Here is a 16893-nt window from a genome sequence, read left to right as displayed (position 1 = left end):
TATCGCCTGTACAATATTTTGAGCTCTGGATCCCATGAAATACAGTAAGAAGAATATTGTAAGAAGTTACAATTATTCAGCTGCTTGTAAATCTTAGTCCACATACTTCAGCTGCCGAGGCTCGCAGTCCAGCCCGGGTAAGAGCAGTCTGGCTGTCTGCCTGATGTCGTCGCTGTCCACGGTCAGACTGCGCCGGTGCTCGGCGTAGGTGATGGCCACTCTCATCCACTCCATCAGCGGCGGCAGAAGCATGAAGGGTCTGTGCAAAGAAGGGGAGGGAAAAAAACAACATCGTAGTTAACATCGGCCTGCTATCTTGCGTTGTGATGCGAAAGCAGTGTGTGCTTGTGGGAAGCTGGCACAGACAGAGCCCACCCGCAGCGGCAAACGCTGGCCCTGTGTGCAGCAGGACCGGCGGGTCACAGCAGGTGGAAGGAACTGGAACTGCTCAGCCGTGGTGATCTGAACTGCTTCTTACCCAGACTGGGGTCATGCCACAACACGCAGTTTCGTGCAATACATTTTACCCTGTGGGAAATAGGGCCAGACTGAGTAGAAGGGACCTACTTCTACTACTAGTAGCTATGGGTCAGGTCCCCCTAGCTCAAGCAGCCTGTGCTTTGTTTTGGCTCAGAAGGGCTCTCGTCTCAAGGGTGCAGCTTATAAAATAATCATGTCTGTTGTTCTAAATAATCCACTCATACAGGCTGCTCCATCGCTTGTTTAGTACCACCAAAAATACTCTTGATTGTTTGAAACTTCAGTTAAACCAGGCTAATTCAGTACTACCTCCGTTGATTTTTACATTACATTATCACTATCCTATGGCTTTTCACATCCTACATTTCTCAGGCGCAGAGCTCAGGCCTCCATCTTTGCACAACTGGCCCTCCAGACTGCAGCAGAACTGGTGCAGCTATGTTCCTATGTTCTGAAGTGAGCTGTTTTGCTAGGGAGGAATGAGCGGACTCAGAAAGTAAACAACTAACACGGAGACATCTTTGTGCAAGAATAAACGTACAACATTACTTCAATTGTAAGCAATTTGTGGAAAAGCAATCTATCTCTTCCTAATTTGTACAGCACAGAACACAGTGGGGTTTTGCTCAGTATGAAGGGTTGTAAGGAAATAAATTAATATAAACAAGGTAATAAGAGTCACAACACCAGCCATTTTCAACTAGGTTATGAAGAGCCCCCCCCCCTCCTGCTGTAAGAACAAACACAGTACTGAGATTACACAATAATATATGGGTACCATAACGCTCTCACACACAACATGCCCCATCTATCCATCCTCTCAGACTGATCTATTATTTGCTTGATTTTTCCCCAAGGATACCTGCCACCCTGCTGGAAGGCTCAGAAGTGCCAGCTGTAACTGCAAACACCTTTCCCATTTCCAGTAACGAATTTATTAATGCCTGAAAAAAAGCTCTTTTCATTTAAGCATTCAAAAGAAAATAACTGAGGGGAGGAGGTACCAATTCCTTTACAAAGTTCAGAGAAAAAAGATACAGACCAGAAAATACAAAATGATTTTGGCATTAACAAAAGCAGCTGAACCCATGAAAGGCATTTTCAAAGCTGCGCATGTGTATGTGCGCGCACATAGGCGAGCACAGTAAGAGCAAGCAGCACCAATCCCGTTAGAAACCATTTATCAGTAATGGGATTTGCAAGCAGAACTCCCTTTGGATGACTTTGAACATCCTTCAGGGTGGAATAACTCCACTCTGTAAAATATGTGCCATCGGTTTCCATTTTGCCGGTTGCAAGGTGCGCTCTAAAAGGCTGCCATTATCTCTTTACAAACGAGTGCGCTATTTTTCCCTCTGCTCCTTCTCTGCTTCTGAGTAGTGAAGCAGCAACTGCAAAATCAGAGGTCCTTTTTCAGCAGCTGATCAATCCTGGATTGCCAATGCAAGGGTGTTCTTGCACCAAACATCTTCTTAGTGCTTTTACCAGTTTATGTCAAACAATCAAAATCTCAGGGCTGCTACATCCATGACTTGGAAAATTACCCAGTAGCTCATCAGCTGAAAGACTTTCTGGAAGTCCAGTTCGAATCCCCCAACCCGTTCAGGCTTTCTAACTTGTCCCAGACACATGGGATGGGACAAATCCCCCCAGCACAGCCAGTTCAGAGTTGACTGACTTCCCTAAGGGAAGAGCAGCAAGCCGCAATGGACATTTGGGAGATGCCTTTCAGCAGTCTGTTCCAGGGAACTTCAACCCTTATCTGGCCTACAACAGAGGAATTTACACCTTTTAAATGCAGGCGCTTCAGGGAGCAGCCTAAATTAACAATTCAGACTTTCTGCGTACTCAGCAGAGCCTCTAGTATAGGATTCAAAGCTCCCGAGGCAGAGGGGTTGGTTAACTAGGCTAAAAGCACCGGAATCAAATACTCGAGGTTAGATGGGGTGAACACCTCAAGAGCAATGGAAAAACTCACCTTATGAGTGATTGTATCTACCACCTTTTGTGGTAGATAAGCTATTTAGGCCACATCATAGCTTCCCTGATGCTTTCGTGGTGGGAACGCCGCTGGACAGAGAACCACGTCGATCCAGCACAGTCCTGATCATCTCATCAGCTAACGAGCCAAACCTTGGTAACTGTCACACACGGCACTGGGCAGCAAAAGACTGTGGGTCAGCCAGCAGAAAATAGCACTGAGTCTGCACCAGAAATAACACGTGTCCTGAAGAAATTTCCATTCTCTAAAAAATTCACATGTGCCAGGGTTATAAATGGCTTGCATGTACAAACAGACCTTGAATGTGGAAAACCTGGTTTGGGAAGAATGGGAAGGAGAAAGATTTTTTTGTTTGTTTTGCTTATTTTTTTGATCTCAACAGATTTTTTCCAAAGGCTTTAAAACTCACAGCTCAGCAGACTGCCTAGTTACGCTGTGCCTGAAGGAGAGCAGACTTTGGATTGCAAACAGAAACGTCGGGAAGGGTGCTTTCCTCACACTGCTATCCTAATTTGTCCCAGCCCCACCACTCGCATTGCTGTGCAAGTTGGATAAATCATTATTCTATCAGGAACGACTCTAATGACTTCAATTTCTGCCTTGCTGTAAAAGCTTTGCTTCTCTTGAAAACCTCTAGCTTGAGGATGGGCTTTCTATTCTCCGCACCGACACACCCACAGGCACACTCTCTTCTTTTATCCAGCTATTTCCTTTCTTCGTCTTGTCTGCGTGGGCATGCTCGCGGGAACAGCTCTGCGTTACTTTGCTTGCTGACACCGCATCAGATAAGCAGTCTCATCCCATGATCTGAGCGGAAAGGAAGAGACGCAGATCAGCTGAATGAAACGCCAACATTGGGTTGCATTGCACTAAAAATGAATGCAATTATTCCTCTTCTAGCAAATAAATGCAGTTATCATCCCTCTGGCCCCTAACCTGGGCATCTATCTGCCTCTAGGGAAACCCTGATCATTTCACAGTTGGAAAAACACTGGAGGAGGGGAAGGGGAGAAACCTTCATGGAAAATTAACTGGGAGATGCTGGAAGCTAAAGAATTAATTTCTGTCTCTGCCTTTCTGTCTGTGCCACGTTCTGTACTGTGCATTTTCCTCTGGACTTTCTGACATTTAGAAGCATTTGGCAGCTCATTAAATTCCGCACATGAAGTGATCCAGCCCTGGGAAACTGTCATACTCGCAGCAGTAGTTCACTGGGGACACGGACTCTCTGATTTCTGTGAAGAATGCCACCACGGCTTTGTTCAGCTTCTTGCCATGAAATTGTCTCCGAGCGATGCCACATGTAAACTGGGAAAGTACACAGCAGTGGAAAGTAAAATGGATACTGCTCATCTACTACACACCTTAGAAAGTATCACAGTGATGTCTGATACGTTCACGTGCTGTGAATATTTTATCCACAGGTTCTTTGAAATTTTCTGCATTTAGAATTGGACAGCTGCTCCGTTCCCAAGTGGATCGGGCTGCAGCTGGGCAAGATGTGCTCTGAGAAAGGATGGACTCTGTTGTGGGCTTTCCCCCCCTCATTTGAACTAAAACGCGTTGTTTAGACGTAACGGAGAAGAATGGTGGCAGCAGCACTTGGCAGAATTTATAGCAAGTTGTAACATTTTCCTGAGAAATGTACTACACTCATTTGACTAGAACGGCCCAGGACATGACTGGCACGTGGAGATCACGTGCAGCAGTCCTTCAGGATGGGCTGGGATCACAGGCTTTCAGTGTTATCTCATGCATCGCAAAGAAATTGGTCCTCAAAGCGGGTTCTTCTGAGGATTTTTAAGAGCCCTGGGGCGAAGACATTTTTGGCAGAGGGAAGTTAATTGTATGCAAAAGAGATAAGACCTCCACAGGAATTAGAAAAGTATGTCCTCCTCCTCCTGCACTGAATGCTAGGACAATGCACTTGGAGGCTGACTTACAGAGGAGAGGAACACCTTCTATCTCAACTGAAAACAGCAGGCCTTCCCAGAAGAAACAGCCATGCTGTCACGGGTCCAGTGACATGATTGCTGAAGAAAGGAGGAGCAAGGGGAGGAGGAGACATTTTGCCTGCAGCCACCTCTCTTCTCCTCCTGTGCTTTTTTTGCTACAGCAAAACAAAGAGAGAGCCAACAGCGACAGCAACATCAAGACAGAAAAACCTTGTTCTTCTAAACAAGAACCTCCTTCTTCTAAATCAGGAAAGAAAATACTGTCCTAATGGAAGCAGGTGGGAATGGCAAAATTCATCTCCCTCTTGGCAATCTGAGCTGGTCCCGAGACATACATGCAACAGAGAGTCTTCCATCCAGCCTGTCCCATGTTCTGCTAGAGGGTTTGACTGAATAAGCTTTCTCTTCCCTTCATCTGCACAGATTTTAAACACAAGCAAACTTTAGCACTGCAAAACACTTGAAAATATCAGAATACTTATGGTCAGAGTAGGGTAGGCCATGATAACTCTCCCATATTTGATTTACTGAAACTATACAGAAGCTATGGGCAGAGATGAATCCCAGATCTTTAGAGATCATTGTGGTTTTTTGCAAGGGACAGAAAAAAGAAGAAAAGCTTTCAGTGCAGTGCTGATGCTTGAGTTTAATGCTGGAACCAAACTTTATGGTTTGGTCCCATCTTACCCTAAAATGACAGAGCTCAGTTACTAATGCAAAGCGAGTTATGAATAGCTATAAAAAGCTAAAGCTCACTCTCACCTCTTCTCTTTTATCTTTTTTTTTAAGGAATAAGCTTAAAAGGCACATTGCATGTGCACACGCAGAGAAGGGAGTAATGTGACAAGACTCCGGGAGTGACTGCCGGGCTGCAGAGTAAGCCAAGCAGGCTTCTTCATAGCTTTTCAAGGCTCCTAGTTAGGGGTCCCGGGAGACCCACATGCAAGGAGCAGAACTACATAAAGCGAAAAAAAGCAGGAATAAGACTAATCTGCAACAAAACGGTAAATCAGGTAGGAGGGCGGCTAAAAGAAGCTGTGTCGTTTGACCTTTACACCAAGATGGAAAAACCCCAAGAATGGTAACAGAGTCCAAAAGAAAACAGAGTGAAGTCTCATTAATTAGAGAAAAGACTCTGAGGAAAGACAGAGTATCCAAAACCTAAACCATGTCACGTTGATGTGGAAAACAGTGGCATATTTACAGTTTGGATTCTCAAACGCTAAACCCCTCTTCAAGCTGCAGGAAAAAAATATTCTCCGAGTATGTAATTATACGTGAATAAAATAACAACAGAAATGATGATTTCGAAAAAACACTAAATCTTTGCTCCAAAACACAACCAGCTTAAGTCAGGAGCCCTTCCTTTCAAAATATTTTCCTGAATTTGCAAAAACCTCTCACATTTACAGAGAAAAGACAGGAATTACCATGCTGGATCTGATTCAAGGACCATCTCAACAAATGCCACGTCTCTCAAAGCAGACAGTCCCAGATCTTCACAGAAAAGGAAGAAGAAATTTAATCAGAGTCAACTGGCCCCAAAAGAAAGTTTTCTTCTGAATTCCCTTGAAGCAATGACTGGCTCACATCTTCAAAGATAAGAGTTCTCAAATTTTAGTGACTCATTCTCAAGTTACTGAGGTCTTGGCTTGGATATGCCACGACACTGACTTCCACAGTTTAGCAAGTTATCCTTCAGTCAGACACTAACGGAATGAAAAACATCTGGATAATATTATATTTATTGGGATCCTTTCTCCACTGAATCTGCCTTCACAGTTTCCTCTGTTTATAGAATATAAAACGGTACAAGAAGAGTTTACATCTAGAACTGGCAGCTCTGATCTTTCTTAGCAATCCTAGTAACCACAGACAGAAATACCACCTTTTCTGCTTTTGTCCGCAAACCGCACTTAGAAATAAGGTACGGCACCAGACAAGTTTTACTTCATGTTAACTGCAAATCAAAGTAAAAACTAAATTCAGGCTCACTAAAAAAAACCATGAAGTAATCATGAGGAACTGACTGTGAATCTTAAAAAAGACCCTCAAGTCTGTGGTTTATTTATTATAATCACATTTTGCAAACTTGTTTTAACAACGGGGAAAAGATGCCATTTTCAGGCGGTAAACAAGGACTTGCGCTGCTCTGGAATGCGCCATCTGTCTCATCAGAAAAACAGATTTGTAACATCTGTATGCTGTGGCAGAAGGACCTCTTGGTTTCTAGACAGACAGAAAATAATTAAAACCAACTTAAACTGTGTAATAGTTGATAAGAGTCGGATAGATATACACAATAGTTTTAAGTACAACAATATGGTCACAGTTATGTGGTCGAGGATGCGACTGGCTCCCATCTGCCTCCCCCAGACGCACGCAGAGCTGTTTGATCCCCGACGGGCACTGCGAGTAGCCACCTCAACAGAGGAAACGCGGAGGAAGGGAAACCACCGATCGTGCTCCTCTTGCTCCTCCCAACTCCTTGACATCTTAAAATTCTCCATAAGCTGAAAACTACTGCGAACAATCTGGGAGATGAACTATTCTTGCATGACTCGACCTAATTGCAGCCTTGACCTCAATTAATATACAGCTGTATGTTTAAACCACTTGCAAGATCAGATGCAACCGTGAGGACTGACTGGCTGTTACATCTGCTGAATTAGACACAGAAAACAGCTCTTGCCAGTGACCTCTGCGTGTCAGCTCGTACCACCAGACTTGCTGAGGCAAATTCTACAGCTCTCTGAAGGACCTGGGCCTCAGGTCTTGTCTGCCCGGCTGAGAGCATCCTTGCACCGTCACCAAGACACAGGCTCTTCCCTCCACGGAACAGCGGCTCTGGTTGGCTCATTTGCATCAGATCTGTTAAGCTTTTCCCAGCTCTTAGGAGGAAACCTTGCCATGTGTGGCAATGCCTCCTGCAAAGGAAAACCCGGATACGTTTTGGAGCAGGAGACGAATACAAACTACAGGCATTAAAGCAATGAGCCTGTAACAGCATGCTATGTGATAGACAGAGATAAACATGGGCAGAGAGCCAGAATGGGTTGTCTGCTATTCTTGGATTAGCCTTGATCCTGTGGGCAGAGAAAAAACAAGAGGTAACTCCTATGGTTCATTCCAGCAGCTACGCTGGCAAACTCAAAAAACCACCACTATCTGCAAGCAGATTTATCTGGTGTCAGTGCGGTTCTTCAATCCCCAGTGCCGAGACTCCTCCTTCATCGTTTTTTTGCCCACTACACAATTCCCAAAAGCACTAGGAGAATTGAGATAACAGGCCTCTTAGTTATGACTTCAATCTGATTTGCCAACATGCATATGTTAAAAACATATGCTGATTTTCAAGCCAAAACCAATCTGCCAGATTCAATCTCAGAACTAATTTTCAGGGCCCGGCTGTAAAATCCTGAAGGCAGAGCATTGCCACGCTTTCGAAAACTGCCTGAAGCTCCAGAGTTACAACTGTGTGAACAAAGGGCCAGAAAGATAAGTATTTTTGTGCAGTTCTGGAATACTGAAAACTATTTAATTATAACTGCAAAAGTTTCTTCAGCTAAACGAAGACAATGCTCAGCAAAGCAAAGGGTTTTCACAACAAATAGGGAAACAGTTCCCCATTTACCTTACAGCACAAGCCAAAACCTAATTAATATTTTGAAAGAGAAATTTTCAAACAAAATAATGGTATCTAGAGGCTAAGCATTTCAAGGTTAAGAGACGATTCTTTCATTTTCAGGACTAAGGAAAAAGGTGATGAAACTTCTGTGTTTCTAATTGCTTGACCTACGTTATGCTTCTGTGTTACGCTCCAGTGAGCATGGCCTTCTTGTAACGTCACTCTCGCCTGATGCTGACGGCTGTGTTTTCTTCATGAAAATCTAAGTAATCTTCTGGCTTTTCACATTCCTGGCATCTGAAAAGTTTCAGAAACTAAGGTAGCATGAAGGCATGAGGAACACACCAGTACATGCAGATGAAAAGAACTGATTTTGGAGCTCTCTTAGGTACAATAATGTAAAGTGTGCACTAAAATCAGGTACCCACTCCACCCAACAGTGTAATTATACACTCCAGGTTCGGGCTGCTATATTACAATCACAGAAGGTTTCACAAAACAGCCAAAATTTAAGAGTCTGTTTTCTTGAAGAAGAGGCAATCGAGCCCACAGGGTGTAGCATTTGTGAATGAACAGGCAGCAGTCTTCTCTCTGAGTCAGTGCCAGGTAAGGCACGTAGGATCTGTCATTAATGAAAGATTAGAAGGAGGAGTAACATCATTGCTGGATGAAATAGATGCCGGTGTGGCATTTTTTAAATTATTATTTTGCAAGAGAACATCACTTTGTCCTAATGGCAAGCTGCTCAATTAACATATTTCACCTATATGCTCAAGCAGCTTCTGTTTTGTTCCTCACTTCTTGACTTAAAATACTGAAAAGAGTGGCTGCACAGAAATAAGAGAGAGTTCTGTTTCATCCAGAGATTCCAGTGCTGAATGAATGTGTTTCTGCTTGGTTTTGGTTTTTTTTTTTTTTACTGGAAAGCATAATGAGTTATATGTTTGCATTTTGCCTTACAGAATTAAATAAATAGCGCCAACTAAGTGTGTAGATATGAGAAATACAAGCAACAGAAGTGTCCCGAATTTAAAGAAAACAACTGTTGCGATGAAGTCAGTCTCTCTATGCCAGACTAGAAATCCCCTCGCTCTTCCATTTTGTGTTTAACATTGTGAAATCTCCCAATTTCAAACTCTTCATGTGCTTCTATCACTACACATCAATGGATATCAATGAACCTACGCAGCACTACAAATGACATAACTTCTTAACTACGGGATTCTGTAGGTGGACGTAATTGGTAAAGCTCAAATCCTTCCTTTCCAAATATCCTAAATTTAGGGCATGCATGCATTAAATTTCAACAGTTGGAGCAGTAGTGCTTCTCAGCAGATACCACACATTCCAGCTATTAAGTCTGCTTTCAGCACGGTTACTTAGATCTGCTAGCACTGCTGCTGAGCAGTCTCTTGCTTTGACTGCTACAGCATATGAACTTCCAGTGAGTTTCAAATAATAATGTTATGTTTCAATACCTCAATACATAACTGCAGGAGATTTTTCAGCAGAGAACTATTTGGTCTAAACAAGAACAATGCAGACAGGACACAGGTAAAGTTAAGCTAAGAAGATTTTGCCACCTTGGGTATTAGTAGTCTCCAGACCTCTCTACTGAACTGTGAAAACTGTGTTGCTTTCTCTTAGAAAAAGATCCATAGACCTCAGGCCAGAGTTGTCGAGTTCCTACTGTAACCCATTTATGTGCTGCAGACAATAGCCGTAGTTGCCAAAACATCAGGAACTTTGGCAAGACTGGTCTCGAGTCTTTCAAACGCTGTCAGCTCATCAAGCTCACTGAACTGCTCTCCCCGTTTCCCCAGGACAACGTTCTCCACATACGCATCGCAGAATCTAGCAGGTGAGTTCATTCCTCAAAACACAGGTATTTCTACACCAGAAGTAGGGGGTATCTTCACAAATGACAATCTTGCAAATGAGAAGTGTAAAGGCGCTTACCTTCAAATCCCGACCCCATCATGCACGCAGTTGCCCAGACTACTAGCACAAATAGGAGGCCAGCAGCATGCACAGCGGCATAAGCAACACTTCCCTACAAAGCAACTTGTCGTACTACCAAAGTTTTCTCTGTCTCTTGTGCTCCGAACTACAGAGTTGCAGATTTTATGCTGAGTTTGCAAATGGCTAAGACACTCGCAATGTTTGTTTATACCCATGGCATCTGCAGTACAAGCTAGGAGGTAAATTAAAAAACCCAACTGTTGTACAACTCTCCATATCAAGGGTATCTGCTACCCCATCTCTCCCTCTAAAAAAAGCACACTTAAATAGTCTTATATTAACAGATTAGATAAACAATCTAGTGGGGGGTAAGAAAATGGAGATTTCTTACACACAGCTAAAACCTGTTCTTGCAACAGGTCCAACCTGCTTCATATTGACCATTGCAGAGGGTGCAGGGCTGTGGTTACCACAGGAACACGGAGGAGTTTCAAGCTCCAGCCACCCACTCAGCTAACGACTAGCATGACAAAACCATCATTTTTTTTGCTAATGCCAAATTGCAAGGATATTTTGTCTTTTCAGCCCCATTAAAGTTCTGCTGCCAGAAAGCAGGTCTAAAACCACAGAAGCATCAATGAATGATATGTTAAAAATGGCAAAGTTAAATATGCATCACTTCTAACACCAAGTACAATGTGCACATTTGGTTTTATTCAGCTTGTTGAGAAATTATCATCATTTAAAATCTCCACCTGCTCTATACTTCACCTGCTCTACACTTCATTACCTGTTGCTTGAATAAACCTTTCTATCCACACTCAGTGCTCTGCATTCCAAACGCAAAGGAAGAGTAATCAATAAAATGTATACGAAACATGGGAAATGGCTATCTTTCTTCCCAGAATTTTTACCTCAAAGAAAACTGAAGAAGCAAAATTATTTGAGAAACAGACTGGTTTTTATTTGCCTTTCTTCACATCTGGTACCTCTGAGCCCTGACTATGTGAATAAAGCTGTGCACAGGCAAAACTATAACACGTCGCTATCCTGCAGCAAAAGCCCCTTCTACACGTGCAGTCAGATCAAGTGAGTTTGGCCACGTAACCTTAAGCTTATCGAGCGCCTCAACACAGAGTTTAACAGACTAGAAGAGGTTCCAAGGGGAGTTAATTAAACTAATATAATTTCTTGTATAAGGAAGAATAGGATGCCCAGATGGAAAGTCATTTAAGGAACATGTGTTTCTGTGATGTTCTAACGCATCGACTCTTCAGAGAGATCCTTCCTGCAGAATCTGGCTGCCACAACAGGGAACTGAGCACTGACTACCTGGCACAGAGCAGTGCTCCACAGAGGTAACTCTTAATCACAAAGCCTGGATGCTGGAAGCAATATAATTACAAGAAGATATATTCTGAGTGGGTTATATTAGTCCTGTCATAATTTCATGCTAATGTGCTTGTATTTCTCTCAGCTAGCTTAACTATCTTCTAGTACTGCATCATGGACAACTCATCCTTTCCTACTGAAAAACCCTGCCACTTCTAAAGGTCTCAGAAGGACCCCATGTTTCTCTGCAAGGATCTTTTGCATTTCTGAAGGAAGCCGATGAGGTAAGGAATGACTGAGTGAATTCCTTTCGGTAACAGAGATTTTTCCAGCAAGCCTAGGAAGAAAAATTTAGAGCTTCTGTCTCCCTCTTCTGTTCTCGAGCCATTATGATATAGTTTCTAAACCAAGGGGAGAAAGAACTTCAGGTACAAACTCCAGTGGAACTGGAGTTCCTGTTGGTTTAACTCCAGACTGAAACTACCCTTTTCAGCAGCATCACTCCAGATTTACACTGATAAGTAAGAGCAAAACACCGCTCCATCTCTTTCCTCTCTAAGCAAACACGTTAGACCAGCATGCACTGTATCAACACAAGGGTGTTTAGCCCCAGAAGAATCCACAAACGAGAGCTGAATCAGCTCAGACATGTAACTCATTTGAATAGATTTGTCTTGCAGAGCAGACATGCTTTTTAAAACAGTCAGTTCAGCATTTACTGTAAAAACATGTGATGGAAACAGTATGGTTTAGCTTCGTCAGCGACCACCAGGTCATGGCAGTACGTGCACTCGTAGGTATAGGACCAGGAAGCTCAAACTGCCAGGGTCTCCTCTAAAAAGGAAACAAAGCAGAGACATACCAACCTAGGATTGCCCCAGGGAAAGCTTAGTTTCTAATCTCCACAAGGTCAAAGAAAAAGAATGATTGTTGCTATTATCATAAATTATACCCAGAAACATTTACTCTTCAGAAGAGCTTAGCTCTTAGCTCTCTGTTACAAAGATGTCAGGAACAATAAGAGCTAAAAACCCAACAACCTGCCAGCCCTGGCTGCTGCACAGCAAAAGCTCAGAATTGTGTCTTAATTTAATGTAGCCTTTGTTAAAGCACCAGCTAACTCCTTCCTCAGGAAACAGGCAAGTTCTGTAAGTGCAGGTCTGTAATTTAGTCCAATAGGAAATAATATTAACTTCAATTGGAAACAGCAATTACTGAAAAAGAAGAAACTTGTTGGCTTGTTACCATCGTTCTTTGCAATATACTCTGAACCTTGCATCCACAGAGTTACTGCTTTTCACTTATATTAGTTCCAAGAGCACTCCGTTGGCATCGCGGTATTGTCTTTAAAGATCTATGCCTAGGAAAAATGGAGACAGGCTGATATTAAATGACAGCAAACCAGCAAGTCAAGTAGAGAAATTCAGACTCTCAGACAGTCCTCTATTATTTCAATGGGCAGTCACTCTCCAAAAGGTGGAAAAAGAATTCAGGAGGCCTTGTCTTCTTCATTTCTGTGTTTCTATAATGCCTTTTTAGTAACACATGCTGTAGCAGTTTTGTTTTAAGTTTCCCTGGATTATTTTTCCTTCATTTTTGATGCCAGCTTGCTGCTTAGTCTTCTCCTCATGAAACAGCAAACAACAAACAATACACAACACAGGGTGCCTCCAGGCACTGAAGATTGCTGTTTGTACCAGCCCCGAGAATCCAGGCAGCTAAGCTGCCAGGCTCTCATTTTCTTGCACCTTCTTTTTTATCTGAACAGATGGAAACATAAGAGCAGAAGCCAAGAAGTTAACATGGACATCTTTACAGTAGTTACAGTAATTACTGTAGCTGTAGTCATAGTAATTGCAGGGTGGTAGCACACACACGCACAATGGCTGTCGTCGCTTCATGGCTAAGCACGACAGCCAAAGATCATCTATCTAGTCCTCAAACATTTTTACTAATAGGGGACATTCACCAGAAATGGCTTAGGTCAAAGATGGTCTTTCTGGGGATTTCCAGCAAGCACTGAGGTCTACTGTAAAATGCCTATGAAAGCAGAAAATAGTGTTTTTCAAATGAAGGTTTTGTAACTGACAGGACAAGGACTGTCAAAAGCCTTATCACCTCTCTAGGTAGGTGGTAAGGATCGTGTCCACCTGAACACCCAGTTCTAGGAAACAATGTACTGATATCTTCCAACGATTGGGAAGTTACCAGGCTGACACACATAAAACAACTTCAAGGGACAAATCCTGTAATTAGAACCAAAAACGCACAAAACAGCTGAGGTTGAAAAGTACCCCTGGAGGTCATTTAGTCCAACCCCCCTTGCTCAAAACCAGGGTCAGCTAGAGCAGGTTGCCCAGGACCACATGAAATTGGTAATCTTCCAAGCGACCTGTTCCCCTGTGTGCCTGTGTCTGTGCCATCTGTGACTTCTCAGACCATCCTTAACTATTGCCCACGGAAAGCCGTGCATAAGCAGCAGCAAGGTTTCAAGACAGCCTAAGAGCCTGACTTTTTGGTGCACAGCTTCACCTAGAGCCATCAGCACCAAATATTTGTTTCACCACGTATGCTCTTTTTTACCTGTAACGCTTTTCCTGTGTGCAAAGGCTGGCATAGGAAGGCACTCTCTCTACTCTCCATGAAGTCTGCTCCATGCTGTTCGATTTCATCTACAGTGAGATTCTTCTTGCAATTTTGCAGAGAATTTAAATAATCTATGTTTGTACCACACCCCTGCTCCAATACAGAAAGATCAGAAGATAGAGGCTACTTTGGAAACATTCCAATAACACTACAAATTGCTTACAGCCAGTAATACGGGAGGAGGGCTAGTCTGTCCCAGGTGTGAGATACACGGAGTTAAAAAAAATGAGCAGTGTTTGTTTATACAAACAACATAAAAGACAGGAGAAAAAAAAATCTAATTCAGAGTAGACTGCATTGCCAGTTTCAGCAGTTACACTTGAATGAATTCGATCCTGAGGGTTTGCAATTAATTCCCTTTACTACTGCAAAGGTCACCCTTCACATGCCAATTTTGCAATCTTCGAACTCTAAAGAAACAAACAATTAAAAAAATGATGAGACTTAAAAATACCTCAACAGATGATGCCAAGCAAAGGCAGGAATATTACCAAGAACCCGAACATAACTGCTGTCTGTCACGTATTGAATTTAACGTGATTTGTTTTTAATTCACTTCACATACGCAATGCTATAGTGCTCAGAGCATGCACGGACACACACACAGAGTAACACACACACACAAACAGTTCATCCTGGATCTCTCTTCAGCCTTTTAGTTAGGATACCAGGAGCACATATGTAGAAGGAGTCCCAATAACACAGGATCTGATGCTGTTAAAGTAGTTTCTAAGTGTTTCTGGTTTTTTTTTTCTGGCTAGATGTTACTGCTGTAATATGTGCTGAGACGTCACCATAAAAGCAGGAAGGTAAAAGTGTGATAAAGCTACTGACTCCTCCTCTTACATGATAGATGTTGTCAGGTCTTAAAACTGTGGAATATATTCAATATATTGCCACTATTTAGTATGGGCTCAACAAATACATAATCTCGCCTAAGGTCAGGAACAGAACTGCCAATAAACAGATAATTTTAGTCAATAGATATATGTTGATTGTAGCTTATTGGCCTCTGAAATAGGGCCATTCACTCCATCTTCCTTATGAATGAGTATCTCAAAACCATAATTAATCTGACATCCACTGGTCGAATTCAGAGCTCGTTACAACACACGGTAAAATACAAACAAAAAGACAAGGTAACAGCTTCTCTCCTTAGCGTTGGTGAAGGAAGCTGATTTTATCTGTTTATAGCCTTCTTATTCTTCTAATAAATTTACCAAACTAATATTTCATCAATAGCAAATCGCTTTGTTTTTTCTTTAAAACAAAGTGGGGCACATTTTTATGTCCACTCTGAGCAAACAATGCCACAACGGCACAGTTCAATGTAAGGCTTCCTTCTGTTTCCCTTTATTTAATCAGTGTGTTTATCTCAAAATAGCTCTGGGGGAAAAAAAAATAAATCAATGGGACTATTGCACGGGGGTGGGACTGGAATATGCTCACTGACACAGCTTTCTGTAATCACCCTGTTGACTTCAGGGATACGCTGCGTGGACTTCAGGACTGTTACACATGAATGTATGGTTACAGCATTATTCTCTCTCAAGGCAAATGACTGAATCTGGGTCTACTTTTCTCACTCCTATATACCTGTTCTTGACTGGTGAGGCAGCTGTAGACAGAATAGAAAGATATTAAGATCTCTCAGACAAGAGATCCCAGAACTTCTTTTATTGCAGACCTTTTCAAAGACACAGCTCATTGAACTAAGGTATCAAGTTCTATTCTTCATGTGGCATGGTAACAACGGGATCTGGCTGTAAAATAAAAGAATTCAGACATAATATATTAAAGTTGAATTAGGAAAGGCTAGGCCAAAGATAAATCTAAAAGACAGACAATGATGTAGCTCTTGCACTTAATAAAATTCCATAAACCTGCAGTTAAAAAGAGTAGAGGGGGAAAAAAGCCTCATGACAGTTCAGTGAGAGTCTGGAAACATCCATCTGGAGAAAAGATTTGTCCTGAAAAGCCTTAACCAGCTCTGAAAGCAGTGACACTTCTCAGTGGTGTTGAGGATGCAGCTCAAGCAAACACAGGTCTTGGGAGCAGGCCCTGCAGGTTATTCCTGATTTTCCTTCCTTTTCTGCCAGTTGGATGCCCGTGCAACACAGAGCAAGGCTTTCTGGAGGCAAGTCATATTAATAACTGGGATGTTAGTGTTCTCTTTAATATGAATTGATATTGTTGTATAAATTTGATCCAGGTGACCGAATCACTCTGGGCTCAAGCAATTTCAGAGTGAACATTTACTTGTGCCAGGTGTTTTCCAAACACAGGGGAAGAAAGCAGCAAAGAGCTGAGAGCTTCAATTATTTGTAACGATACATCTAGAGATCATCAAGCAAAAAGGTACTAAGGAAGATCAAAGTAATGCTTTTTCAAACCTTGAAATTTAGAAAATGTGACAAAGAGGCCATCTTCATCAGATGGTCACTGGGCTTTTAGAAATAGCCGTAACACAGGGGCTCTCTGTTTGCTTCAACCACTGCAAGATTCTTGATAGGGAAACTATGCCAGAAGTCTCTTGAAAATAGCGCTGCAGGAAAGCAGATGCACAGACTACTTGGAGATTATTTTTCTCTCAGTAGAAGTCAACGGCCTGTCTCTGATGTGTCTGAGCACAGACTGAATTTTACAAAGTATGAAAGATAAAATAAGGTCATAAGGCCACTGCTCTGCTCAGTCTGGTCTGAGCATGAGTATTTGAATCTAAGAGCACAACAGGCCAAGACACAAACTTGATCACCGCTGACTCAAGGGATGCTTGGACAGGATTTTAACACTATGTCAGGAACTATTCATTTAGACCCATCTCTGGTTTCCATACTAGCCAGAGTAAATTTGGATTACACGCCACAAGACAAAAAAATATCAAGCGT

The 16893-nt window shown here is 42.4% G+C and overlaps 1 protein-coding gene across 10 annotated transcripts in view; it reads right to left on the bottom strand.

Annotated features, from left to right (window-relative positions):
* The window catches only part of ABTB2 (ankyrin repeat and BTB domain containing 2), a 155381-nt gene that overhangs the window by 22210 nt on the left and 116278 nt on the right, over nt 1–16893 (bottom strand). For all 10 annotated transcript variants that reach the window (XM_075427501.1, XM_075427507.1, XM_075427506.1 and 7 more), the window contains one exon: nt 107–259. In XM_075427501.1, the coding sequence (XP_075283616.1) occupies nt 107–259 (153 nt within the window). The remainder of the gene's footprint in view (nt 1–106; nt 260–16893) is intronic.

The sequence above is a fragment of the Opisthocomus hoazin genome, chromosome 7 (assembly GCF_030867145.1).
Source record: "Opisthocomus hoazin isolate bOpiHoa1 chromosome 7, bOpiHoa1.hap1, whole genome shotgun sequence".
In the NCBI taxonomy this organism is placed as follows: domain Eukaryota; kingdom Metazoa; phylum Chordata; class Aves; order Opisthocomiformes; family Opisthocomidae; genus Opisthocomus; species Opisthocomus hoazin.
Note: the sequence above shows the minus strand (reverse complement) of the source record. Positions and strands in the feature narration are given on the sequence as shown.